The 27420-nt window shown below is 48.5% G+C and overlaps 1 protein-coding gene across 1 annotated transcript in view; it reads left to right on the top strand.

The window, feature by feature from the left end:
- Nucleotides 1–27420, top strand: part of LOC138513667 (zinc finger CCCH-type antiviral protein 1-like) — a 406876-nt gene that overhangs the window by 265969 nt on the left and 113487 nt on the right. The window contains exons 9-10 of the mRNA XM_069628726.1: nt 2810–2906; nt 15437–15533. Coding sequence (XP_069484827.1) covers nt 2810–2906; nt 15437–15533 — 194 coding nt within the window. The remainder of the gene's footprint in view (nt 1–2809; nt 2907–15436; nt 15534–27420) is intronic.

Genomic DNA, 27420 nt, shown 5'->3' with positions numbered 1-27420 from the left:
GAACATGCCGGAGACACCCGCAACCCCAAAATCTTTTTCTTTCTTTCAAGGGTGGTGCGGGACACCCCCGCAACCCCCACTGCCCCTGTCCCTATATATATGGTCACCTATATAATGTCACCACAAACTTTTCCCGGCGACAATCTATATGGCGACCATATATATAAGGATATTTTTACCCGATACCCTCAATAAGGATCATGAATTTTATGTTTTTCTGTCAACCTAGTTTGCCATTTTTCTTCAATGATTATGTTTCTCTCTGCACTCATACTAATGTCAATACTCTCTTACCAATAGAGGGTACCATTCTCCCTTCAATATGCACCCAAACAGGGTTGGCTAACTCAGCCCACTTTGATATCTAATATTTAAAAAAAATCACTCTCCCCTAAAACACCCCCCCTCCCCCGTGCCCTCCCCCGCCTTGGAAATTCTGCGACTACCACATTCCCTCTGGGTCACTCCTTAGCACCCCGGGACACAGACATATTCCATGTGAGCAACTTCTATGTTCAGACATTCAGAAGGATCCTTACAGGATCACCTTTTCTCTATCCTCCTCGGAAGCATCAGGGATCTCCCTGGAGTATATCCCTCCATAGTCACTACCAGTGGCCCGTGGTATTAACTGGACTCATCCATGCAACTAGGTCTACCCCAGCAAGGTCGCTACTTGTACATGCATGCAGCACCTTGTCGTCTGCGTTTATTGGCCTTGCCAGCACAGAATCAACACCGGTCGATGACGCTTGTACTTACGAGAACGCAATAGTCATGTGTATTTTACTCACTGCTCTAATCAGAAACGGTTTACAATGCGATAATCCAGAGCAACTGTAAATAGATGCATTGCATTTAACCTGGGACACACGTGCACCGATCAAAAGTGACTTTCAACCACAACCAATAGGATTCTGCCAAACCGGCATGTCTGCCCACCTTAGGCTATTTAAATACACTTCCAAAATGGCCACGGACACTGTAAACCAGCGCCATTGACCATAACACCCAGTACAAGCCTTTATCCAAGGTAAGGAGTTTAGGTACATTGTGAAACCCTGTTTCACCTTATGCTGCCCGCCAACTTCTGGCTCTTTGATCTTTCAAGAGTTGTTTTTCACCTAGATAACACTTCGTCTCCTGTTATTGCCATTATAGTTTTGTATGGTTACCTGCACATAGAATCACCCTCACTTAGAGCCTCGGGGAATAGGGCGCCTCTGTGACTCACCTGCCCCCTCCCTGTTTTTAAAAAGGCCCCCAGCTGTACTTGCATAATGGTATATTTTAAATTGGTCACTGCCTTTCACATTAACACAACCTCCCTAATCTCCTCACAAACGTGGGCTTCCCACATGTCTCTTGCGACAATACGTGAAGCCTAAAAAAACCTGGCTTTTTACATTGGTTCCACAACGTGCAGTAATCCTAATTGGCCATTACGATCCGGTTTCATATTGATAAGAACCAAACACCCACATCTCTTCTAGGATGCATAAGCCCCTTGCCTAACTAGGTTAGTCACTAGTGGGTGCCTGACACATTGTGATTTCACATTCTCTTCACTCATTGCCTGTGATTACACTGCACCTATGACGCAGTCACTTCACCGCTAACACTCCTTCTGCCTGGGCCCCACAACCTTTCTCCCCTTCCACCTGCCACCTACGCACGGCGGCCCAATCTCCTTCACCACAATGACCACCACACTCCCAACTAGCACACTAGGGACACTAGAACTTTCTCCTTCTACTTCTAGAAACAAGTCTCATGTCTACATCACAGCTGGTAAGACAAACAACCCCTCATCATTTGGACGGCTCTCAGCCACCATTGGCATCTTCTCACCACGATCATCACTACTAATTTTACCTTCCTCCCCTCTCCTCCATCTGTTTTTCTCCCCTCTGTTTTTGCCCTGTCCGTTTTTGTCCTGTTTCACCACCATACTCACATCCCCATAAACATGTATCACTGTCACCCCTCATGCCTAAACATGCACGTGAATTTGATCATCAATCTTGTACAACAATGTTTGGTGCCCAATGTGGATTCAACACACACAGGTGATCAATGCTGCACTGTCATTACCAGATTATGATTAGCCTTGAAAAGGACTGCTAAGGTCGAAACACGTGTCAGAAAATCTCATTAAATAATTATGCAACCACGGCATTCTGACTTCACAAATTCATTTGGGAGAATCTGTCTCTGTCATATCGAAAGTGTTAAGCGCGATTGTGGCTGGTCTCAAACCAACTTTGAAGCTTGAAGATCAAGGTGAGCTGTGCATTTCTGCAGTGAGGGCAATTGAAAACCGCGCATCCTCTGCACGTTTTCCATGTAAGCTCTTTTTGAGAATCTGCCTCGAGGAGTGCAAGAGCTTGGACTCTTTGTGGAGGAGTTCAAGCAGAGGGGCATGGTAGGAAGGCACGGGCTGCTGGGAGCCACACATGCCCACCAAGCTTGGCTCTTTCCCTGGTTAATTTGAGATCCTTTGCTGCCAATTGTCCACCCTCCCCGGTTAGCTCCCCGCCCCCTTTTTCTCTGCTTCTGTCACTGAGTCCTTCCCCCTATGATTGTAAAGTGTTGTGTTACTTCCCGAAGCAGGGTCTGTGCTCAATAAATATCCTCATAATAACCCCTAACGATAAAAGCTTCATTTAGCTTTTCAGGTTTTTTAGATACGCGTTGTTGCCATTTTTTTTTACTTCTCACACTTGCACTTGAAGTTCACGAAGAATAGTATTCTGTTGAGGGCATTGTGCATCCATTAAACTCATCCTTGTCTTTATTTTTCTCCAAGACATGATCCAGAAGAATTTGGTTTATAGCACAGAGAAAGAGGTTCGCAGAAGACCACGATTTGTATCCAAAGAAGATGTGGATAAGGTGAAGGCGAGGTATGTATTACACTCACTGGAAATTGTCAAATTTGAAAGAATCAGAGCTATTATATGAGCCTTTCGGTTTCTCATGATTTAAACATATTTTTACATTTCACTACCAGGACAGCACAAGCTAAACACCAGAACCATTCTATACACAGACACCCCAAAGCAAGCATGGCCCCTGCACAGCGCACACATCTTCTGCCATGGGCACGCGCTGACAGTCCTTGCGGGCCGGACCCACTCAGGTTTCAAGATCTCCTCAATGGACAGTCATGGAATACATCTGCACGCAATGGAGAGGAATGGAGAGGTTATTAAAGAGCAATAAAGCGACCTGCCTCCTAGGCAGGCTCATATCCCCTAAAATTACATTTGACCATGTCACTCTTTGTTGCTGACCACTGCACACCACCCTCCCCTCCCACCCATTGACAGGCACCATTTTCATATAAAGCCCTTGCCCATTGCCCCCCGCTAACCCGCACTCTGAATTTAAGGTGGACCATCCACTCTGGCCTCCTATTTATTTTCACTGTGATGCCATGCGCAATTCTTCTGTCCCATCCAGATGGTAGAAGACACGGAAACGGTGTGCCATGATGGTTGCGCCACTATGAAGCTTGGGGGGATTGCAGACATAGTCAAGCATTATATTCACGATCTGCTTCTGTCCCCAAATGGCTCATTGAAGTTTATTTGTATTCCCTTGCCCCTATGAAATGGTCAAACAAATATGGTTGTTCCGCTGTTCCAATTCCGTGACGACAATGTTGATTTTCAACAAGTTGCCGTAATTCAATCATAGCTAATGATCAAGTGCCCATTGTCAGATGGGAATGTTGTTGCCACGTTGGGAACACTCCATTTGTCCTAGAAATGTTGTGAATTCTCTGCTGTTAGGAAATATTTACTTTTTGCTGCTTTCTTTCCATAGACTTCCCTTTGGACACCCTATCTGGTTACTATTGTCTGCTTCCTGACCTCAGCTTTATTTCCTTGGCTTTTTGCTCGCTTTTATGGGGAACTGATCAGTCCATAAGATTATCAATACTGGCAGACCCTGTCCAACTTAGTGGAATTCTTGTATTTGAAAACTGCACACATCACCTTAAAGTGAAGTGCTGTTAGGATACTTTGTAACCTAATAACATTTCATTTTCTAGCTTTATGGTTACAATTACAATGTGTGCAGGAGGGGTTTTTTGGAAGCGGATATTTTTCTACTGTGTTTTTAACTTTTTTACTTGAGCATTTTATTGCATAATACCATGAAGAGTTCTAAAATGGCCGTGCCCCAAGAATTTTGCCTGCCGTATGAACATTTTGTACTTTGGGCTTCCACCTGCCCTCTCCGGTCTCGAATTGCCAAATATGGAAAGCCCTTTCCCAGGCAAAGCTCCTGCTTTCCGAGGCAAAGTGGCAGTCTGTGTTTGTGGCTGGATGTGGAGACTGGATTTGTCTGGACCCAGTCCACATCTGAGCTACAGTGTGTCTAATGCTGGGCAGATGTGTTTGGCAGAGGCTGTCCATGATTGCATGGCCCCTGCTAGTTTCAACGGTACAGATCCTTACCAATGATGGACCTGGTGGTGACTCCAGTCCAAATCCTGGATAAAAGAAGGGCTCCTGTAGCAATTCGACAGATCATCGATGGAGCCAAGAGCCTTATGAAGAAGTGCAGTCCACTGAAGACCGGAGAACGACCCTTGCAGCTCACCAGCATCACCTCCAGCCAAGTCCAGGTGAAGCCCTGCTCCTCTCTCCTGCTCTGCAGAAGGCCCTCAACAGTTCTTTGACCCCTGAACTGTGCCTGCTGAGCTTTTGTAACTGTCCCTGGACCAACTAGTGGACTGACCAGCTCTTTCCTGGTATACCTTGCTGCAGCCGTCACCGTTCAAAGTGCAACTTTTGGATTTCGTGGATCCTCAGCTTGTATAACAAGACACCAGCTCCTGCAGTTCAGCCTTCCTAAATGAAGAGAAGCTGTGCAGGGTCTGCTACTTTGATCACACCACGATGATCGCCTATTACCACCGATCGTGGTGACTCCTGCTGAAAACTGTCTTGATCATGTCTTGGAGGTCTCCTGAAGTTTGTCTGTTTTGTGGAGGTTTTCATCCTGTCATGCTAAGGCTGTCCTGCTGTCTAGTCTTCAGAACCCTATCACTGGAACCACTAACTAGCCAGGCCCAGTCCCGAAGCCGAAAGTGACCTCAGCACCCGCAGCCCCTGGACCTCCCTCGACCAGACACAGCACAGGCATAAATAAGCCCACTGGATTCAGGCAAGTGGTTGCTGAAGAAATTGGAGTAATGGGGGTACGTTCTCATTCCTTTTCCTCCTATCCTGCCATAGGGTTGCATAGGTGTACAATCCTAACTCTATCCCTCCCGTTCCTAAGATCAGTGGTTGTCTGGCCAAGGGTCCCCCTAAGCTTCCACTACCATGGTGGGATTGGGAGAGAAACTTGTAAAAACGTGACTTACATTTTAATTCATCTTCCGAATCACTTACTTTGGCAACTTTTGTTTGTAATCCAGTGGTAAAGCCTCCTGCAAAGTACACATTGTGGAACTTCTGACTTTTGGGCAGTAGGCCTCACTTCTTAGCAGGTATGGACTTCTTAAACACAAGGGATCTTACCCTATGCTTTTCCTTGAGTGTTCTATCACATTTACTTAATGGATTCTAAATTACGGTTATTCTACTTTTCTCGCTTGTGTTACCACACACAGTTATTTATAGAGTTGCTCTTGGCTCTACCAACTATTTCATAACTGTTTCTAAAGATAAAGTGCTGGTGTTCTGTTAGCGAACCCCCAATAGTGAATGTATATATGCCTATGAAAGTAGTTATATGATAATACTTAGCTGACGTTGTCATTGTTTTTGGAGTGTATCTTAAAGGCCTAATAAATTATTGTATATTTGTTTACATTGCCTGTCTAACTGAAATTATTGGAGTGCTCTGTTTGTTTGTGTGTGTGCCATTGTTGCCCGAGACCACTCTCATATCCTCCCCCTCTCTTTTGCAAAATGTGAGACTAGTTACAGTCAAGAAAGAGTAAGGCTCTCCTAGAGACCAAAGGGGTCATTCCGAGTTTGGAGGTAGCCATGGTGCTATTAGCACCATGGTTGCCTCCAAACCCGGGTCCAGGTCCGGTCTGACTGAATGGAGACTTACCGGGTCATTCTGCTGGGACTTGCTAAGGGACCTCGGAATAGGGCGGTAAGGGTTTACCGTCACCGGCATCCTTAACGGTGCGCATAAACCCTTACCGCCCAACTTGGAATCACCCCCCCAGTGTTAGGGAATATAGCAAAAAGTGGGTGATATTACAAGTTGGGCGGTAATAAAGTGGTACTTTTGCTGGGTAGAATTACCATTACCGCTGAGGGGCCTAGCAGGCGCTAGCGGATACCATTGGCCGCAACGGCAATAACACTGTCAATTAGTTTTGGATAGTAATTCCGCCCATAATTACTACCAGCGAAAATAGCATCATCGCCGGAATGGTAAGCATGCTGGCGGCCATCTTTAAAAACACAATCCACCCTAAATCCCCCATTTGCTGGTGCCATCCAAAAACAACCGTCATGCGCGACATGCTCCCGGAAAAGGGGAAGGGCAAGACGCCCGACTTCAGGCTGTGAAAGCACACATTTAGTGAGGGGGAACTGCAGGTGCTGGTAGATGAGGTTGTCGCTCATGCGGATGAGCTGTTTGGTAGTAAACACTGGAGGACCTCTGGCCAAAGGAAGGCTGTGATCTGGCCGAGCATACAGGACAATGTTGTGCTACTGAGAGATTGGACCATGAGACAGAGAAGACAGACATCCGCCACAGGAGGTGGAACCATTCGCCCTAACTTCATGGGAGGTAAAGGCCAGCTCCAACTTCCACATGGATGGATAGAGTGGATCAGCAGTGCCAAAATTGAAGCAAGCAGCCAAAGAGATGCTGGTAAGTCTTTAAGTTCCCATTCCTATGTGAATCCATTGGCCAAAAGCATGTGTTCACCAGCATAGATGCGCCCAAGGATCAGGGGAATGGGCAACCACATGGCAATCTGTACAAAGGCACAGAGACTACACGCATGTACAAGGGAAGGTGGGATGCTGGAGTAATAGACATGCACCATAGGGTACATGTGTATGTGAATCCATAAGAAGCACCCATGTGTGCTGTGAAATGACCCTGTGTTCTACCACAACAAGCCATAATGGCAGGCCAACAGGGATTGTGCCCATGCATGTGCTGTGTACACCCCCAGCAAACTCTACTCCCACCTTGCATTAGCTGTACTCATTGGCCTGCAACTGACCATGGCAATCATGCAAAGTGTGTGCAGGATGACCATTCTTCATGTTGCATGAGTGTCTTGCTAGCCACTTACTAGTATGCATCATGACTGAATGCCATTATCCACCCGACAGGTTCACAGTCGACTCAGGCTGATGAGGCAGGGACCTCCGCTGCCATGGAGACCTGCACCACTGGCCGATACCAACCTCTACCCTTGCACAGGCCAGCTATGGGAGTAGCGGGAGGACGAGCAGGAGGGAGGCACCAAGGATTAAGGATGGCCCTGGCACCCTGGTGCCTACACTGTCCGAGGTCAACAGATTGTTTGAAGCCTTTTATTCAGACATATATTAAAACAAGTACACCTGCTCACATACTGACATTGACACATTTCTGGAGAGTCTCCCCCTCACACAAATATCCGCAGAGGTCAGAGCACAGCTAGACCTTCCCATCTCTCTTGATGATATTAACCATGCTATTGATGCCCTACCCACCGGTAGGGCTTCCTGCCCGGACGGCCTTACAGTTGAGTTCTACAAACACTTTAAGAGTTTCCTGGTTTCCTACATTCATGAAGTGTGGGTCGAAGTCCTCGAGTCACACATTCTCCCTCCAACTATGAGAGAGGCGATCATTATGGTACTGCTAAAGCCTGGCAAACCACCTGAACACTGTGGGCCTCATGAGATGGGTGGTATCCCGGCGCTAATTGCGCCGGGATACCGCCCAATGCAATTAGTGTTACCACAACTTACACCAGATCCCATGTTGCGGTGGTGCTGTTAGTCCCCATTTGTAATGAGTCCATATGACTCTATGGGGTTTTTAGGCGCTATTACCATTAGTGCCGAAAATGGGCGGAAGCTGGAGATTTACCTCCAGCTTATAGTTGGAGGTAAATCTCCAGCTTTCCACCCTAACCCGGGATTGGGCAGAGTGGTAATGCAGTGGTACTAGCATTACCACCACATTTTTGCCACTCCGTCCAACCCCTAAAGAGGCCATGGGCCTCATTACGACCCAGGCGCTAATGGGTTAACGGCGCCGTAAAAGGCTGTGACGCAGTTAACCTATTAGCGCCTAATTACGAGGTCCCTTTGCGGGACCCGACCTTAACGGCTGGTGTAGACCAGCCGTTAAAGTAGGGACCCGCAAAGGGACCTTGGTGCTAATTACGGTGCCGCAATTTGCGGCACTGTACTTAGCGCCTTCCCCATTCCCATTGAGCCCTATGGGGCATAAATGGGAATAGGGAAGGGCCATGGAGGAAGGGGGAATTACTGCCCCGCCAACCTTGTAATGGGGTGGTAATTCCCCCTTTCTCCATGGCGGAGTCGGTAACTTACCAGCATGGACCATGGTGCTAATAGCACCATGTCTTCCACCCGGGTCGTAATGAGGCCCCATGTGTCTCTTAACGCCCCCTCTCATTGATTAATTTGGATGTCAAAATCTTTGCTACGATCTTGTCTGTGCTTGACACCGTACATGCCTCACATAATTCACCCTGACCAATCAGGTTCATACCCGGGCAATCCACAGCACGCAATTTACACTGATGCTTTAATATTCTTGCTCAGGTGAATCTGACAGCCCAAGCAGCGGCAGCTACACTAGACAGACAAAAGGCCTTTGATTCGGTCTGATGGCAATTTATGTAGTCAGTGTTGTATAAATGTAACTTCTGCCCTGACTTTGTGTCATGGGTGCAGCTACTATACGCCTTTCCATCTGCCCGGGTTGCTTCAAATGGGATGCTCTCAACCCCTTTTAACATAGCCAGGGGCACATGCCAGGGCTGTCTTTTATCGCCCCTATTGTTTGCCATAATTATAGAACCACTGACGAACCTGATTAGACAGAAACACAGGCACAGAGGTATCTGTCTGTTTGGTGAACCCGAGATTATGGCCCTCATTCCGAGTTTGGAGGTAAGTTCCGTCCATTACCGGCATGGCGAAAATAGCATGTCTGAGCTGGCAATAGACCGCTAAAAGCGCACTATTACGAGTTTGCGGGCACGAGCTTTGCGCCATGCCGGTAATGGATGTAGCGGCATGCCGCAAAAAGGCCTGAAAACCCCCTTACTGGCATGAACCGCACCGTAGATAACACTACCCCGTTGATCAACGCGGCATTAGCGGTGACTGTAAATAGCGCTCACCGTTATTTACGGTCACCGTTAAATTGCGGAACCGGAAATAGCGTCATCGCACAGGAACGGGAAGGAGCACGGCGGCCATCTTTAAAAACACAATCCATTGCCATCCTCACCAGACAGGACCCCTGGCACACTGTTGACCTCCCGGAAAGTTACTACAACTACCGAAGAATGCCAAAAGCGCCAAAGAAGGGAGCAGCCCGCCTCCGAAAGGAGCGGTTCAGCCCAGATGAGCTGCAAATGCTTGTGGATACACTCCACGAGCATGCTGGGACTGTTTTCAGCACCAACATGAGGAGGGAGGCGGTGTTGAAGAAAAAAGAGATATGGGCACTAGTATGCCAGAGGGTGGGCGCTGTGGGCAACACCCCCCACACCATAAAGGATTGCCACAAAAGGTAGGATGACCTGCGGTTGAGGGTGCGGAGCATCCTCTCTGCGAGCAGACACCAGGCGTTGGAGACCGGAGGAGGCCCAAGTTCGCCTATCAAACTCATGCCGTGGGAGGAGACATGTGCGGCCATGATAGAGGCCGAATCCATCGAAGGGGTTGGAGAATTGAGAGTGTGGTGCGAAGTCATCCGCTGATGGAGGTGAGTGGCCAAAGTAAATACTGCTAACCCAAATGTAATGAAAGTCACTGCTAAGGTCTGGCCAAGGAGCCACGGCATGGTCGGCCACACACCCCCCCCCTGTAAATCATCCCGATGCAAGTGAGACACAAGGCAGTGCCAGGTGCAAGGCCGTAACGTATATGACACATACCACACAAAGTTGCCCATTCCATGAGGCACACAGGGTACTTCATGTAAACAGTGTGCATGTCAGACAGCACAGTGCCCGGCCAACATGAGTGACACCGACATATGCATGCATTTAGCACCCAAGTATGGAATGACATGCCGTTCCCTACACAAAGGCCGATTACCCACAATTGTCTGAATGTGCTATCATAGCCATGTATGATTGCTGGCTCTCCAAACATCACTCATGCCGTCCCTCTCTTCCACCCCCACAGGCAGTGAGCATGACAGTGAGGAGCAGGAGAGCAACCGTCCCAGCACTTCCAGGGGCCAAGGCAGGGGCCGCCGTCCCCCAGCGACGAAGAAAACACCTGGACGTACACCACCGGCTCCAGCAAGGCCCGTGGAGGGTGCACCACCCCCACCCCTCCCTGCACTGGCTGAAGACACATGCCCAAAGCCAAGGTCCGAGGAGTCGAGTGTGGCTGGGGAGGTGGCAGCCACGGCCCCCCTCGGAGTTGTGGACAGCCCCAATACCATCTGGGGAGCCACTGAAGATGACACATTGGAAGTCGTGCACACCCTGAAGCATACTCAAACCCCCAGGCATCCTTTAGTGATTCGGGTGAGACCGACACACAGGAGCAGTCTGGCCAAGGACCAACACTGGGACATGGCATTCCTGTGTACAGCTCCCTTGAGGAAGTGCCGGCAGGACTTGTCAGCCCGATCCCCGGGAGGGCCACTGCTCCATCCGCCGATGCACAACGGGCTGACCGGCTCACAGCCCTGATTACAGAATTTGTGCCAGACAATCGGCAGGCCAGGGAGGAGTGGCGTTCAGAATTGAGGGCACTGGGCCAGTGCATAACAGAAAGCACCAATCGGCTCTGCGAGGTGCTCGGCCGCATAGCCGATACTCTGGAGGCTGCTCATCCTGGCCAACAGCCTCAGCATGAGGAAACTCCTTCAATGAGCAACTCCACCCAGACCAGCTCACTCCGTTGGTCGCTCCGTGTGCTGCGCCGCTGGGACATGCCTCCCCCTGGCTCTGGGAGCGCAGAGTGACATTACTGCCAGGCACATGTGGGCTACGTGGACCCTATGGGACTAGTGTGGGGTTGTTGTGGTGGGAAGTGGAGGGGGGTGAGGGTGTGTTGGGGAGTTGTGGGGGAGTGGGAGGGGAATGAGGGTGTGTTGGGGAGTTTTGGGGGATGGGGAGGGGGTGATGGTGGTGGAGGGTTTGTTTTTCACGTTGATATGTCTAAATTCAATACACCGGTTGTTAATCAAAACAAATACTAGAGTGGACATTCAACATTGCGCATGTGTCATTTATTCATGCACAGTGCATAGTGTACATGTATCCCCACACCCAGTGCCCTATGTCCTAACAATATGTCACCCTCTGCTGACTTGTGGGTCAGAAATATTGTGCAATCAAAGACTGCCGCACGGCACGGCCCTCCTGTGCATCGGCACCGTGATGATTCCTGCCACATCTCCCTCCTCCCCTTCATCATCATCAGGTGGTAGCAGTTCCATGTCAGGGGGCAGGGGCACGTTCCCATGGATACACATATTGTGCAGCATTACACATGCCATGATGATCTTGGCCACCTTCTCATGGCTGTAGAGGAGAGCCCCACCCGACCGGCTGAGGCAGCAAAATCATGCCTTCAACAGTCCACACGTCTGCTCTATCACCACACGTGTACGCGTATGGGAACGATTGTAGTCCTCCTCTTGCCTGGTCTGTGAGTTTCGGACAGAGGTCATGAGCCATGACTTCAAGGGATAGCCACACTCACCTGCATGAGAGTGGAATAAAGTTAAGTGATTGCACAATCATGTAGGACAACTGTACTTGTCTCACACGGGAGAAGGTAATTTGTGCGCACACGTACATGTCCCTGTATGCATTGACCCCATATCTAGCCCCGCTATGTGCCCTGTGCAATGGACTAATGGTGTGGGTTGCATCTTCAAGATGGGTCATGGTGTGCACTGAGGTCAACATTCACACCCAGGTGGAGTATGCATCCACCTCCCTTTCCCACCTAGGCGGAGTATGCAGCCACCCACCTCACAACCCCAATGCACTGCCATGGCCCAGTCAGGCAACTCAGCAAGCAGCCAGGCACGTCATCCATGTAGCGTGGTAGCGTGGAGTTCCGCAGTACCATAGAGTCATGAGTTGATCCTGGTTATCGGGCACAGCAATGTGTGATGATCTTGCTGGCGTCGCATACCATCTGCACATTGATGGAGTGGTATTGCTTGTGGTTGCGATACGCCTCCTCCATGGCATGCGGGACCATCAACTCCACGTGGGTGCAGTCGAGGGCACCTACACAATTTGGCGTGCCTGCCAGTGCATGGAAGGCAACTTTTGTATCGAATTTCTCCTGGGAGTCCATGGTAGGGAAATGTAGTCCCTTGTGTGCTTGTGTAGGGCATCCAGCACTTGGTTCAGTCTCCGGGAATATAAGGGTTGTGATATGCCATGCATGTGCCCCACTGTGTGCTGGTAGGTGCCTGTGGCAAGGAAGTGGAGCACAGACACTACCTTCAGTAGAGGGGGGATGGCGGTGCGTATTTCTATGAGGCTCACTATGTCGTTGTGTATCAGGTCCACTATGGTGGTGATGGTGTCACGGTCGAGCCGGTACAGGGTGTGGATCTGCTCATGTGTTAGGTTGAATGGGGTGGCTCTGATGCGAGGGATTGGGGGCTGCCGGCGTGGTAACGGTGGCTGCACTGGTGGGGCATGCTGGGCCTGTCTCACCCTCCATCTCCTCCTGCGTCTCCTCTGTGGTGGCGGCTGTTGTTGTTGTTGAGGCATTGCAAGCAGGGCCTCCAGCTCCAGTAATGCTACTACTATTGGTATCATCTTGGTGTGGGAGGGGGTGTAGTGTGTGGGTGTGCTCCTTTTGTACTGGCCCTCACTCCATTGCCTCCACCTGTGCTGATTGTGTGCACCTGTGGCACTTGAAAACACTGCTCAGGGTTCTTAACACCTTCTCGGTGATGCCGGTATTTACACCATGGCGGTAAGGTCTTTTTCGGCCTTCAGGGGGCCGTTATTTGCATGTACGCATTACTTGTGATCAGCTCCGTTTTACGGCATGCTGCTAATGGCAGCATGGTGTGTCGCGCACGCGCGCCTAGGCCGCTATTTACGGCATCGTAAAGTACGACGCCGTTAATAGCGGTCTGGTAGGTCAGAATAGCCCGTAGCGGTAAGCGATGCCGGTAATCCTTTACCGGCATCGTTTTTCCCTTACCTCCAACCTCGGAATGACCCCCTATATGTCTCTATGCAGATGGTGCGATACTTTACATGAGGGAACCTCAAAAATACTTAGCATCGATTATGCAGGATGTTCTCACTTTTGGGGAGCTATCTGGCCTTTGGGTCAACTGCGCAAAGTCAGATATCTTCCCCCTGACGGATGCAGTGACGGAGCCCCAAGACCTACTTGGCTTCTCCTGGTCCTCGCGAGAGATAATATACTTAGGGATTGCAGTAACCAGACATCACACTTCCCTGTTTGTTCACAACCATGCTGCATACATGTCACCCTTCATGGTTAGGCTTAAGGCTTGGCCGTGATTACCATTGTGGGTAAAATAGCCTTGCTTAAAATGGTAGTCCTCCCAAACTTCTTTATTATTTCCAAAATATTCCACTATGGCCTGGTGCAGGCTTTTTTAAGGAACTTGAAGCATTAATACTTATATGTGGCACTCTGGATCGGTGCGCCTTAAATCCATGCCCCACGCACAGGTGGTGTTTGCTGCTGCTAATTCTAGGATATACTGGATGGGAGCCTAAGCACAATATGCAGCTTTTCAGTTTGTCCCCATTCAACACGCTCAACTCGAAAGATATTCTGCGGGGAATGGGATTTTAGATCAGTGGTACTGCCCCCGTTGTTTGCAGACTCCTGCCCCTTTGGCCCTGCGAGTGTGACTGCATTGGCTTGGCATAAAATGTGGAGACGTTTGGGTGTGGCCCACCCCACCCCTTTCACAGGGGCTTCCCCTTACGGAACTGTATTTGGCCCTCCCCCACAGAGTAAATGGCGCTAGTCGGTATGGAACGGGTTTGGCTTGATGGAGCATATGTATAGTGATGGGAACTATATTGCAGCAGAGGATATACCCGGACTTACACACCACAAATCGTCACAATGGTTTCGCTATACTGGGTTATGCAGGATGTTCAAGCAGTTAGAGGGAGAGTTTCTGGTGATACCCACCAACAACCCTATGCTGGAATTTGCGCCCTGTGTATTGTCTCTATGTTAGTCTGGACCAGGACCGTGCTCAAGTGACCCCCCACAAGACCTGATCCAAATGGGCGCGTGACATGTACCTAGACATCACTAACGAGAACCCGAGAGGTCTCTTATAACTCTAGGTTTCGCCTAATACAGTTTAAAGTGCTTCATAGACATTACTATACCCGGCCAGATTGAAGGTCTTCTCTCAAGCCCATAGAGGCTCCTTTCCATACATTGAAGAACCTAAGGGTTCATGCACAAGCTTGCTGGATGGGCGCGACATACTGTTACAGTGGCTTAAACCCAGAGTGCCAATGGTTAAGCAGTGGATGTGTACAGTTACCTGGGCCAATGACACTGAAGACCAATGGACTGCTGGAAATCGCTGATTGACATTTGGCAACCCTTCACACCGTACTTGCAGCGCACGCAGCGCAATGCTTCCGCTGTATAATCTATGATTGCTGGTTGTTCCCTCATTGCCGCTGTATAATCTATGATTGCTGGTTGTTCCCTCATTGCGCTGATCCTACTCACTGCTTGCCAGTGCCAGGTGTTCCTGATGATTCTTGGATGGGTTTAGGTCTCCCCATGATCTGAGATTGCTGTAGAGTGCCCTGATGATTTCACGTGTTGCTTCTTTGATATGTATATCTTTTTTGTATAAAATGTGATACAAAGTTCTTTAATAAAGAGAGTTTAAAAAATAAAAACATTTTTTAATTATTCAGCCGAGTTACACTTTCCTAAAACTTTCATCATACATGCCCCAGAAAGAGTAGTGCGTGGCTGTGTAAAACTAGTGGTGTGTAAAACAGACACCCCTAGCACTGCGTGGAAGAAGCATGAGTACACCTAAATAAGTCAAATGCACAGCCCATGGGAGTAGCAGAAGGCTTAAAGATAGGAATGTGCAGAGCTGTACATCTGAATTTGGAGCAAGGTGAATCGGAATGATATTGCTTGTGCTTGCATTCAATTGAGAATAAAGGGTCGGAGAAGTGGTATTAACCCAGGATTGTAATGTTATGTTCTAGTGCAAGATCAAACCCAGTTGCTTCACAGCCGTCCTCTTCAGTTCAACATGTGCCGGTATACTGGGACAGAACATCACTGCCCGACCTGGGCTACAAGGTAAACATTAGTGTTGACCCTGCAAGGTAACATTTGCACAGTGGTAAACAGATGTGGATACAGATGTGCATGCAACTCTAACCAGTGGGGCAGAATGCAGGTTTGGTTTGTTTGCACAGCGTTCACTGGGATAGCCGGTTATCTTGGGCCGGAGACATCCACTGTAGGATTTTATTTATTTATTTATTGTTCGCTTGTTAGGTGCTTACAGAGGAAGCAAAAACTGTTTCAAAGCAAAGGGGATGATAGACAATTATGTGGTGGGGAGAATACATCACTGGCTTAGAAATGCTTGCCTTGATTAGAACATACAGTTTAAACAGCGCCCCCCCCCACTCATCATCTTCAAATGTGCAGATATGGCAGGCGATGTGCAGGCAGTCCACTAATTGCTTTGCCTTTAAACCATTTTTAAGGTCAATTGTTCTTTGGAAGCTTTTTTGCAAGAAGTCTGTGCACACTCTTCATGGTCTATCCCATAGAGTTGCAAAGTATTACATTAAGTTATTCCTGGGAGTCATGGCGAGTCACTAGCAGCTGCAAGGGGCTGCTTTCGCCGTCACTAGGGGCTGGCCGGGTGGTGACACGCTCGTCCGTATTCTTAAAAAAAACCTCTCTTTTTTCCTGACATTCCTTTTGAACACCCCTTATTCCCGAAATTAAGGATGCAACCAGTCATCTCTGTAAATTGCCCCGTTGCCTTCAAACCACATAAATCATTGTCTCTAGCACATCCATCGTGTGAATAAAATGTGCAATCACGCATGCATTAACACAGTGATGTATGTCAACAAGTTAGACACACATCAGGTTTATGCCGTCCAGTCATTTACTGTGGAACATACACGCACGAGGGGCTTTGGAATGCTAATAACCTCTTCCCAGTGAGCGGTGACTTGACAGTGAAAGGGGCCATTAGTACTTTCCATTTCACACTTGTGTCTCTGCCCGACCTCATATATAAAAGAAACTGACTTGGGAACGACCTGGGCGGCCTGTGAAGCCCTACTATGACTTTACCATAACATTATATCCGAGCGCTTGACAAGTTCCAGCATGCACCAAATCAAAACCAATCCTTTTATTATGTTTTCACAGAAGCAGACCTCTTCAAAAGAGCACAGCACCCTTTTCTGAGTTTTCATGGATGAAGTTACCTACCACAGGATATTCTTAAGTGCCACAACCGGTGAGCCTGAATGTCCGACTTAAGTGTCCAGAGCGAAACGAGTGTCCTTACTGAGTGTTTAGGGCTCCCTAATGGCTGGGAGAGCTGCCCCCTGTTGGGAGGCCTGCTCCGATCACCGGGCAGGCCCCATGCTCATGTCGGGGTCACCCGACGGGGTTCCTCAGGGCGGCGATCACGCTGCGGGTTCGTGGGTGGGGGTCACCCCACCCGCCCCGCATCACCGGAGCTACACACGTGGCCGGCGGGCACCCAGCACACGGCAGCCCCGGCTCTGGGGGCACCCAGGCCGGGGTCGCCACTACAGCCATAACGACATGGCCAGACAGCAGTGGAGGTTGGCGTTGCCCGGCAGTGGCGCCGGCCTCGTGGAGGGCCCTGTCCCTGGGCCTACACCATTGGATGGTGCACTAGACAGACACCCATTAGGAACGACACCGGAGCTAGTTTGGGTGTGACTGACGAGCCGGAAGCAGCTCGTATCTTTTATTGACTTGGTCACATGGGAAACCATGTGACCACTACACACACACACACACACACACACACACACTGGGAGATACCATGTCCCCCTACAGGGGTGACATGCATCACCCCCTAGGGGTACTAAGTCTTATAGCACTTGTTGGGGATTGGCGGGTGGTGGGAGGCAGGCGATTTGTAAGAAAAAAAAGGGAAATGGTGAGTGGTGCGGTGCCTGTACTGCCACGGAGATTCTGCACCGCACACTATTGGAGGCTGGAAAGTGGATGCTAGTGGCGGCAGACTCAAAGAAGAACAGAGCACCGGCATTGGCTGAGATGAGGAGGACAGTGCAATCCACGTTGGACCGAGGAGAAGGCTTGGGCGGGCAGACACGATGTTAGGGCAGAGTTTCTTTTTGTTGTTATCTCTCATAGAATTCCATTGGACACCCTTTATTTTGCTTTCTTTAGACTGCAGACATGAGTTTTGGAAGGTAAGTAAAACCTTCCGCTGTACTTCCGTTGTCATTTTGCTCATTCTTATGGGGAAACTGATCGGTCGCTAAGACTATCAGTACTGGGAGACTATGGGCCTCATTACAAGTTTGATGGTATTTCGGCAGTAAAGCCACTGAAAAACACTAAATGGATTTACCGTTACCACCACTTGGTCCGGTGGAATTAATGCTGGATTACAAGTGGTGGTAAGCAGTGTTATTCCCCATTAATATGACTCCATGGTATTTTGACGGAATTACCACAGATGCTAATTCTGCCAATTTTGCTGATATTTGGAGGTAAAGGTTAATGCTTCACAGCCAAACTTTTAGTACAGCGTTGTGGTAATGCGGCAGTAACGGAGTTACCGCTCCATTACTGCTTCTTTCCTGCACCACCGTGCTTGTATTGAGACCCTATGTCTCTCTTAGTGGATTTCTTGTATTTTCAAAGCTGCACACATCACCCTAAAGTGAAGTGTGGTTACGGTATCCTTATACTTTTTTTCTTTTTTGACTTTTTGGTTACAAATGCAGTGTCTCCAAAATGGGCTGGTAACAGTCGATATTTTTCTACTGTGTTTTGAACTTTTTACCTGGCCATATTGTTCTTTGGCTTTCTGGAGGATTGTGAAGGCAGTTGCTATCTATGATTGGCTAGCCCACTACTGCAGAACCTTACCATTTGTGGACCTAGGCAACCTTACAGTCAAGATCTTGGATAAAAAGAGAACTCCTGCAGAAATTCAATAAATTATCATTGTAGCCACGGCATTTACTAAGAAGTACAATAGTTCTATGTGATTTGCTCACAGAGATTTCCTTGAATCTCTTTTCACCACAATGGGCCTCATTATAAGGCTGGCACTCCCATAATGAAGGGCGCCGGTACGGGACCAGCCCCGTTAATTACGGGAGCGTCGATTACAAGCTTCCCATCGTGGGCCCCAGGTCGCACGCCTGGTAAAACCAGGCATGCTTTCCGGGTCCCACGAGGGGAAGAGGGAGGCAATAACGGGCCAGATGTAATCTGCCCGTTATTACCTCCCTCCCCATTCCCATTGAGCCCTATGGGGGCTCAAATGGGAATGGGGATGGGTTCCTGCAAGGAGGACTTACCGGGTCCGCCTATGTCGGAGTAACCCGGTAAGTCCCCATTGCAGGAACCTGGTAATGGAGCCGGAACAGAGGCAGCCATGGAGCTAATAGCTACCTCCATTCTCGTAATGATGCCCAATGCCGTTTATCGCATTTTACTGCAGGGGGAGACTCCACGCACCACACCTCCACCCACACCCCCACCTTTCAAAATAACTAGAGCTACCCCCGTTCGCATATATGTGGTAATATGTGGTAAAATACAGCTAAATAGAATTCAATTAAACTGGCCTGTGATGCGCAGGGGCACTTCTAATGCAGCCACTGACGGCCGAGGACGACCTTTGCAGCTGACCAGCATCACCTCCATTAAAGTCCCTGTGTAGCCATACTCCTCTGCCAGATCTCAAGAAGACCCTTGTCGGTGCTTCGATGCCTGCACCAGTAGGAACAGCCAGTCTTGAACCCTGCTTCAGGATCTATGCCTGTTGAGTCTTCAGAATTGACCCTGGACCACCAGGTAGATGGACCAGCCCTCTCCTGGTCCACCTCACTGCAGTCATCGCCATTCCGAGCGCATCCTTGGAACTTGGGGGGGTCTCAACCTATTGCTTTAAGACACCTACTTCTGCAATTCCAGCTTTCTAGTCCCAACAAAAGTAGGGCAGGGCAAAAATGGTCTGTCGCTGCCCGTACGTGGTTACTCCTGTTGAATTGCATCTTCACTCCCTGGAGCTCCCCTGAGTTCACATGCTCCACAGAAAAGTCTTCTTCCTTTTGTGGCAAGGGTCACAGCTGAATGGTCCCTGGAACCGTAATACAGGTACCGTGACCTATCAAAACTAAATCCAGTGTTCGAAAAAAAACCTTGGACCCGCGACCCATAGGTCTTCTCAACTGAACCAAGCACAGAAGTACATGGCCACAAAAAATTCTGGAACTCCTGACTTGGTCTCTGGGAAAATTGAAATAAGTGGGCCTAGTTAACATACCTAGCCCAAAATAATGCCCTCAGGGCTGCCACTGGACTATCACGTAGGGACCACATCTCGGGCCTCAGACGACAGGTCCACTGGCTACCAGTTAAGGAAAGAATCATCTTTAAAACTCTTGCCCTCGCGCACAAGTGTCTTCACGATCTGGCCCCCCCAGTATCTTGTCCAAAGATTCTCTAAACCCCATGCATCCAGGCCATCCAGAGTTGCATACTCCACCTTGATGACTGGGCCCAAAACCCGCACAGTTTGTGCTGGTGGCACTAGTTTCCCCACCATGGCTGCCACACTCTGTTATTGCCTTCCACCGCACATCAGACGGATAGACTCTCACACAGCCTTTCGCAAAGCCATCAAGACTAGTCTCTTCATATAATTGTGCTTGTCTGTCTGCAACAAAGTAATCTTCATATGTAACACTGTATCATTTTTAAGACCACTTCTTCGGCGGCTTTTTTGTAACCCTTCATCAAGCCTTCTTCCGCTCCGTTTTACAGCGCCTCGTGGTGGTCTAGTCAAGGATCCTGTCAAGGAGTTCCTCCCTTCTCACCTGGATCCGTTCCTTGTTGGGGTCCTTGGTCGCGGTCTTCTTGCGGATGGACCTGGCTCTTACTAGGGCTGCTCGAGTCTCCTCCGACTCCAGGTTGCGTTCACTTCCGGGATCGTGGAATCCAGGAATCCAGGAGTCTTGTATAGACCTGCACGGGAATCCAGGAAACAGGGAAAAAGGAAAGGGCTAGAAAGAGGAAGGGAACGAGGACAAGGAAACAAAGCTGCGGAGCCGCGGAAGGCGTGGTCTATCGAATAGGCTACGTCCAGCGCATGGAGCGGAAAGAGGTGTTTACGCTGGACGGCCATGTTGGGAGTACTATGGAGTGATATCCTGAAGAGAGGGCACGTTGAATTCCTAGATTTTGGAAGGGAGTCCATGCAAACGGAATATGTGTTCCAAGAAGATTCCTGCCAGTTCAGAGGAGGAGGGTAATTTATGCAGGTCCATAAAATGAGCCATATGACTGAACAAGTCAATGGTAACCATGATGGTAGTGTATCCTCTGGAAGGTGGTAATTCCACAATGAAGTCTGTAGCGATAATCTCCCAAGGTCTTGTCGGAAATGTAGGTTGTAATACAAGACCCGCAGGTCTCGTGTTATCATGTTTATTTTGGTTACAGACGACACAGGCTTGGATGTATCGCCATACATCAAACTTCATTTTAGGCCACCAAAACTGTCTTTGTATAAGACGGAGGGTATTGGTGATGCCGCGATGTCCCGAGTGGAGAGTGTCATGACAGAGGTTTATCAATCTTTGCTGTAACTTCTGTGTAGGAATGACCAATGCATTGTCTTTGAACAAATACCCATCCTTAGTCCTTAGATTCCATAGAATTCTTTTTGACGTATCCTTCCACAAATCAGAGGATTGAGTCTGAGCTCGAATTTCATCCAGGAAGTTAACTGCTTGAGCTACAAAGATTGTGGGGAAAACATCTTAGGATATGCCTTGCCTTCAATGGGTTCGTAGTCAGGACGTCGAGATAAGGCGTCAGCGATTACATTTTGTGATCCAGGAACATGAGTGATGTGGAACTGGTACTGGGCGAAGAAATAGGCCCAGCGCGCCTGACGACTATTCCTACACTCCATTGATTGTAGAATCTGGAGATTTCGATGGTCCATACGGACCTGGACTGGATATTTCGCTCCCAGAAGTAGGTGTTGCCACTCAGTGAAGGCTTGACGGATGGCTAACAGTTCCTTTTCCAGGACGGAGTAGTGCGTTTCGCTGGGAGTCAGTGTTCATGAAAGATAAGCAATGGGGTGTTCTAGTTTATCTTCTAGCTCTTGTTTCAAGATAGACAATGACGAAAAGAAACAACATGTCCGAGAACACCCTATCCATGAAACGTTGAAATATTGCCGGGGCATTAACTAATCCAAATGGCATGACTAGATATTCGTAGTGGCCAAAGGGTGTTCATCACCTTCCCGGATGCGAATCAGATGATAGGCACCGTGGAGGTCCAACTTGGTGAATATTACTGCGCCAGACACGGCTTCCAGGATGTCCCATATCAAGGGTAGAGGGTACCGGTCTTTGAGAGTACACTGATTTAGGCCGCGGTAATCGAGACAGGGTCTGAGCTCTTTGGTGTCCTTCTTGGGAACAAAAAATAACGAAGCACCAGCTGGAGATTTTGAAGGCTTATGGTGCCATTTTCGAGATTAGTATCCAGGTAATCTCTGAGAGCCTTTTTCTCAGGTTCAGAAAGGATGAACATTCTGCCGAATGGAATCACTGCTGAGGGTTCTGTATCTATTGCGCAGTCTTCAGGTCTGTGTGGGGGTAAGGCCTGGACAATGGCAGTTGAAAACACATCAGCGTATCCTTGATAGGCCTCAGGAACTTGTATGACATTAGACACCACGAGCGGTGTCTGTTGGTCTCTAGGTGATTCCTTTTGGGATGTTGACGAGGGTTCCAGGAACAGGCAGTGTGACATACAAAATTCCGAGCCTAGGAACAATGATCCTGCTGTCCAGTTTATGTAAGGATTATGTTTTTTGTAGCCAGGGCATACCCAATACCATGGGGTAATGGGCCGATTTAATGATATCAAACCTAATCAGCACTTGATGGTGATTTAGTGAGAGCTGAATTTCTTTGGTCTACAGGCTTATGGGTCCTGAACCAGAGGTCTTCCATCAATGGCCTCCACCGGTTGCATGGTACCTCGTGTTTCATAAGGAATCTGGTGGCCCGCAACCCAGTCTTGATCGATGAAGATCCCCATAGCTCCACAGCCTACCAAGGCCAAAATGGGATAGGTCTTGCTCTTTGAGGGTGATAGAAATGCTTGGAAAATGATCAGCTTGTTTTGTCCAGGAGAGTTTAAGGATGGAATTGACGTGGAGCAAACATCTCTCTCCCGAAGCTCTGCTCCATCTAGGATCGGGAGCTGGCGTTTCCCGAACGCCGAGGAGGCGCTAGCAGACATTCCCTAACCAAATGTTTGTCCGAAGCACAATACATACTCAAGCCTGTATGGATCCTTCTCATCCTTTCTTGCGGGGATATGGGTCCACAAAATGCTCCAATCTGCATGGGTTCTGATTCAGAGGCTGAACTTGGGTTATTATCAGTCTTGACTGTGCTCTCAAAGGACATCTTGGTTGGATTCCCCTTAGACTTCTTCTTTTCAGCCTTCCTTTCCTGTATGCGGAAGTCAATCTGCATAGCAAGGTCCATTAGTGCCTGGAATGAGTTTCGTCGAGCTACTCTGGCCAACTCATCCTTTATCTCATCATTCAATCCTCTCCTAAACAAGGTAAAGCTTGCCTCAGAGGACCAATCGGCTTCCTTGGCTAATTGTTTAAATCGCGTCACATAAGTGAGCATATCCTGGGTACCCTGTTGAAAGTCTAACAAGCGTTCCTGTGCAGTATACACCTGTTCAGGACGGTCAAACATGTTCTTTAATGCCTGTATGAAGCCATCATAGTCATCCAGGGGGGCATCCCCAGTGTTAACGAGGGGCGTAGCCCAAGTCAAGGCATTGCCAGATAGGTGGGATATAATGAATCCTACCTTGGCCCTGGGAGTAGAAAAGTAATAGGGCTTGAACGTAAAATGGACTAGGCATGAATCCAAAAATCTGCAAAGGGTTTTTGTCGAACCGTCATACTTATCGACAATGCCGCCCAAGAGGACCCCTTCTTTAGTGGCAGAATCCCTGGAAAGGAACAACTGTTTAAGTGCAGCGTTTTCCGCCTTTAAGTTTTGGACTTCGGTAGATAGTTCCTGCATACGCCGCATTAAGTCCTGAACGGCGGCTTCCATGACGTTATCTAGATGGGTCGGGTGGCATCTCAAACTGTCAAGGAGTTCCCACCTTCTCACCTGGATTCGTTCCTTGTTGGGGTCCTTGGTCGCGGTCTTCTTGCGGATGGACCTGGCTCTTACTAGGGCTGCTCGAGTCTCCTCCGACTCCAGGTTGCATTCACTTCCGGGATTGTGGAATCCAGGAATCCAGGAGTCTTGTATAGACCGACGTGCACGGGAATCCAGGAAACAGGGAAAAAGGAAAGGGCTAGAAAGAGGAAGGGAACGAGGACAAGGAAACAAAGCTGCGAACGTGGTGCACACGTCTGGTAGCCACTTGCGTTAGCATTGAGACGCGTGGAGCCGCGGAAGGCATGGTCTATAAATAGAATAGGCTACGTTCAGCGCATGGAGCGGAAAGAGGTGTTTACGCTCGACGGCCATGTTGGGAGTACTATGGAGTGCAAGCCCCGTTGAGACAGGGACCGGGAAGTCCAAAAGGGGCATGCTCTGCGGTTCATGACAGATCTTCCCCTCAGCTTTCCCTAGTGTGATGGGATTGAGAGAGACATGCAAACTTTTCTAAACTTTTTGAGCACTTAATTACAACCACTGGCATTGCTCAATCCAATAGTAAACCTACATGAACAGTATCACTTTTGGAACTGGTGACTCTATGGCACTAAACTCCATTCCATATCAGGGCGGGACTTACAAAGCATTGGGGAGCCAGTTATAGGTTTGCTCATAGGTGATTTACCTCTGTTTTGCCCATCTGATTACTTACTTAAAGGAAGAAGACTTCTGCAGAACATCGCTCTCTGTCCTTAAACTGACAGCTGATAAAGCATATAGGGGATTCCCTGCTTTTGTCATCTAACTGAGAGAGAACTGCTCATATTCCAGTTTCAGAGGCATCAGCATGTACAATAAAGGGTTTCTGGTAGGCAAGTGCCAGAGAAAATGGTTTTGTCAGAGGTAATCCTGAAAGGTCTTCCCACACTCCCCAGACCAAGTAACCTTTGGGGTTTCTTAGGAGTGGTGGTGAAAAGGGGCAGCTATGGTGCCATAGACTGGCATGAAATTCCTTTAACACCCAGTGAGGCCTAGACAAGCCCTAACCTAGGTTTCGGTAGTAGGGGTCTCCTAGTCTTGTACAACCTGTACCTTTCTGGGTAGAGGCTGAATCCTGATCCCCAACCTCATTCCCAAGGTAGGTCAATGATCCTTTTCCAATCTGACATTTGATAGCCTTTTGTTTGAGAACTTGTACATGGTATTCCTGCTGTGGCACCTGTAAAGAACGATTTTCTTTTTGCAGCCTTCCCTCTACAGATTTCTATGGGACCCTACTTCTTTGCTTTGAGTTTGATCCTGTCCTGAACTTTTAAAGAGAAGTAAAGCCATCACATTCACTTCCCTTGCCTTTTGCTCATTGCTATGGGGAAACTGAGTAGTCCGACTGTCAGTACTGTGAAACTTTGTTTCTCTTTTGAATTCTTGTATTGTTACAATTCCACACCGCACCTTACAGTGTAGTGCAATGGGGACAATTATATTATGGGTTTTGGGTCACTTTTATATGTGCCTAAAGACAAGCTGCTTGCAGCAGTTACTTGTTTTTTTTAACCATTTCTGTTTTATTTTTCTCGTGCACTTTTGTGTTTACAGCAAATGTCTACTTAAGGTGGCTAGCACCCAAAGATGACAGTGCCACACGTTTTTTCACTTGTTCCTTGTCCATGTTGTAGTTTGGCCTTCTTACTGACCTTGCAGATCTGGAAATCCTATAGAAGATCATGCACTTGCCCAGGAAATATGCTGCTTTTGTGGGCTAGTGTGTGTGTGTGTGTGTGTGCGCGTGCCCACAATCGAGGGGTCTGGGACTTTCTGGTCCTTTCCACATCCCTTGGTGCCAGAAACTCTGCTGCTGAATGGACGTGAAACCAGTAGTTGCCCCTGATTGGACAACTACTTGCTTTTTGAATGGTGCAGATCCTTACCATTGATGGGCTCGAACCTGTGTTCAGCTCCAGGTTTGGTTAAGAGGAGGATTCCAGCAGGCCATTCAGGGGATCTACTTTGGATCCAAGATTCATGTGAAGAAGAGTATCTGCTGATGACCCGAGATTGACTTCTGCAGTGGACCAGTATCCATTCCAGTGATTGGTCTGGTGAAGCTCTGCTGCTCTGCCTGATCTCTGAATATCCTTGTTGCTGGTTCATTCCTTGTGCTAGTGGGACCAGCTAGCCTCAATGCCTACTCGAGATTGCCTGCCGGAAGAGCCTTCGGAAATGCCCCTGGGCTGCCCAGTGGACTGACCAGCTCCCTCGTGGACTACCTTGCTATAATCATCATCGTTCCGCATCTAAGCCCAGAACTTTGGTGGTTGCCACTTGTGACATATGTTGCCTTCTGTAAGGAAGACATGGTATTGAAGTAAAGACAGACACAAGTGATCACAGTTCAAGGATATTTATTAAACTGTATAATGGGTGAGATAAATGCCCAATCTAAACCCAAACTAAGATGGGTGCAAGCTACGACCATCAAATAATAATAACACAGTCCTAGTGGTGTCTTAGTCAAATAAAAAGAGCCTATACTAAAAAACAGATTACCATTTCCTTACTGCTAAACTCCAAAATAGTGTTGGATAATGTTCACAAGAAAACAAAGAAGTGTTCTCAAAATGATAAGTCAGGATGGTATAGCTGGGGTCTCCCTTCTCCATGTTTTTAGCACAGGCAATTTGGGCATTTGAGCACAGCACACTCCTGGGCTAATCCAGCACGAGTTTACAGTTCGTTTCCAAAATGTCAGGGCCTTCTGTGGCCAAGTCTCTTTCACACAGACTCTTGCCTCAGAGGACCTGATGTGCCATAAACAACAAAACCAAAGTTCACCATTAGATCCCCTCAACCAGGCTCCGATCCTTCTTGCAACGTGGGCCTCCCTCAGTCGGGTTCACTACAGCCTTTCATTCAAAGTATGATCAATGTGTACCATTTTAAAGTTTCAATGTCTTTTTAAACAACTATTCTCTGTGGACATCCCTCAGTTGGGTTCACGCTTGTCAATATCACAGTTCACTTTGCTTTATCACCATGCAGGATTTACTTCTCTTAGCCTTTCCCTTGACATCCCTCTGTCGGGTTCACAAGCCATTCTAACACAAGATTCTAGCATCTCATCAGAAAAGCGGGGTTCCGTTCTCCCAGCTTTCTTTCGGCATCCCTCTGTCGGGTTCACACTTGCCATTGTTCACCAGAGCCCTTTGGTTCTTTTCTTACCTAAGTCTGGGTCTCAGCCCCCAGTCAGGCTTCACATACTTCTATTCACACAATGTTCTCTTGCCTCCTTAATGTGTCAAAGACCTTTGATTGCACCAGTGGTTTGGCTTGACCCTCGTATGACCACTTTCACAACTCACGCTGGCCACTCCTACGGCCTCTTGGTAGCGGTAGTTTCAACAAAGGGGACCAGCCAGAGTGCTTCGAATGAGCACCCATGTGGTGCCAGACCACTCTGCAGCTGGTCCTTCACAGGGTTTTATAAGTTCAATCATACACAAGTTCTTTGTTCATATATTGTTGCCATTTGTAACCTTGGGCTCAACACAGTCCGGTTTACTATCAGCTCTCTCCGGCTGTGCTGAATGTGTGGGCTTTTCTTGTCTCAGGAGCAAGGACGGTACCACGGCGGCAAGTGGCAAGCACTTCTTCCCGGCTTCGCTATCAGTGCGGGAGGGCCATGTGTACCATTGCCATCTGTCACACCATATGCCAGCTGTATCTCCTGGTCTTATAATTCCCTTTTC

This window comes from Ambystoma mexicanum, chromosome 12 (assembly GCF_040938575.1).
Source record: "Ambystoma mexicanum isolate Mex_15411 chromosome 12, UKY_AmexF1_1, whole genome shotgun sequence".
NCBI lineage: Eukaryota > Metazoa > Chordata > Amphibia > Caudata > Ambystomatidae > Ambystoma > Ambystoma mexicanum.
This window is presented reverse-complemented; position numbering and strand designations above follow the sequence as displayed.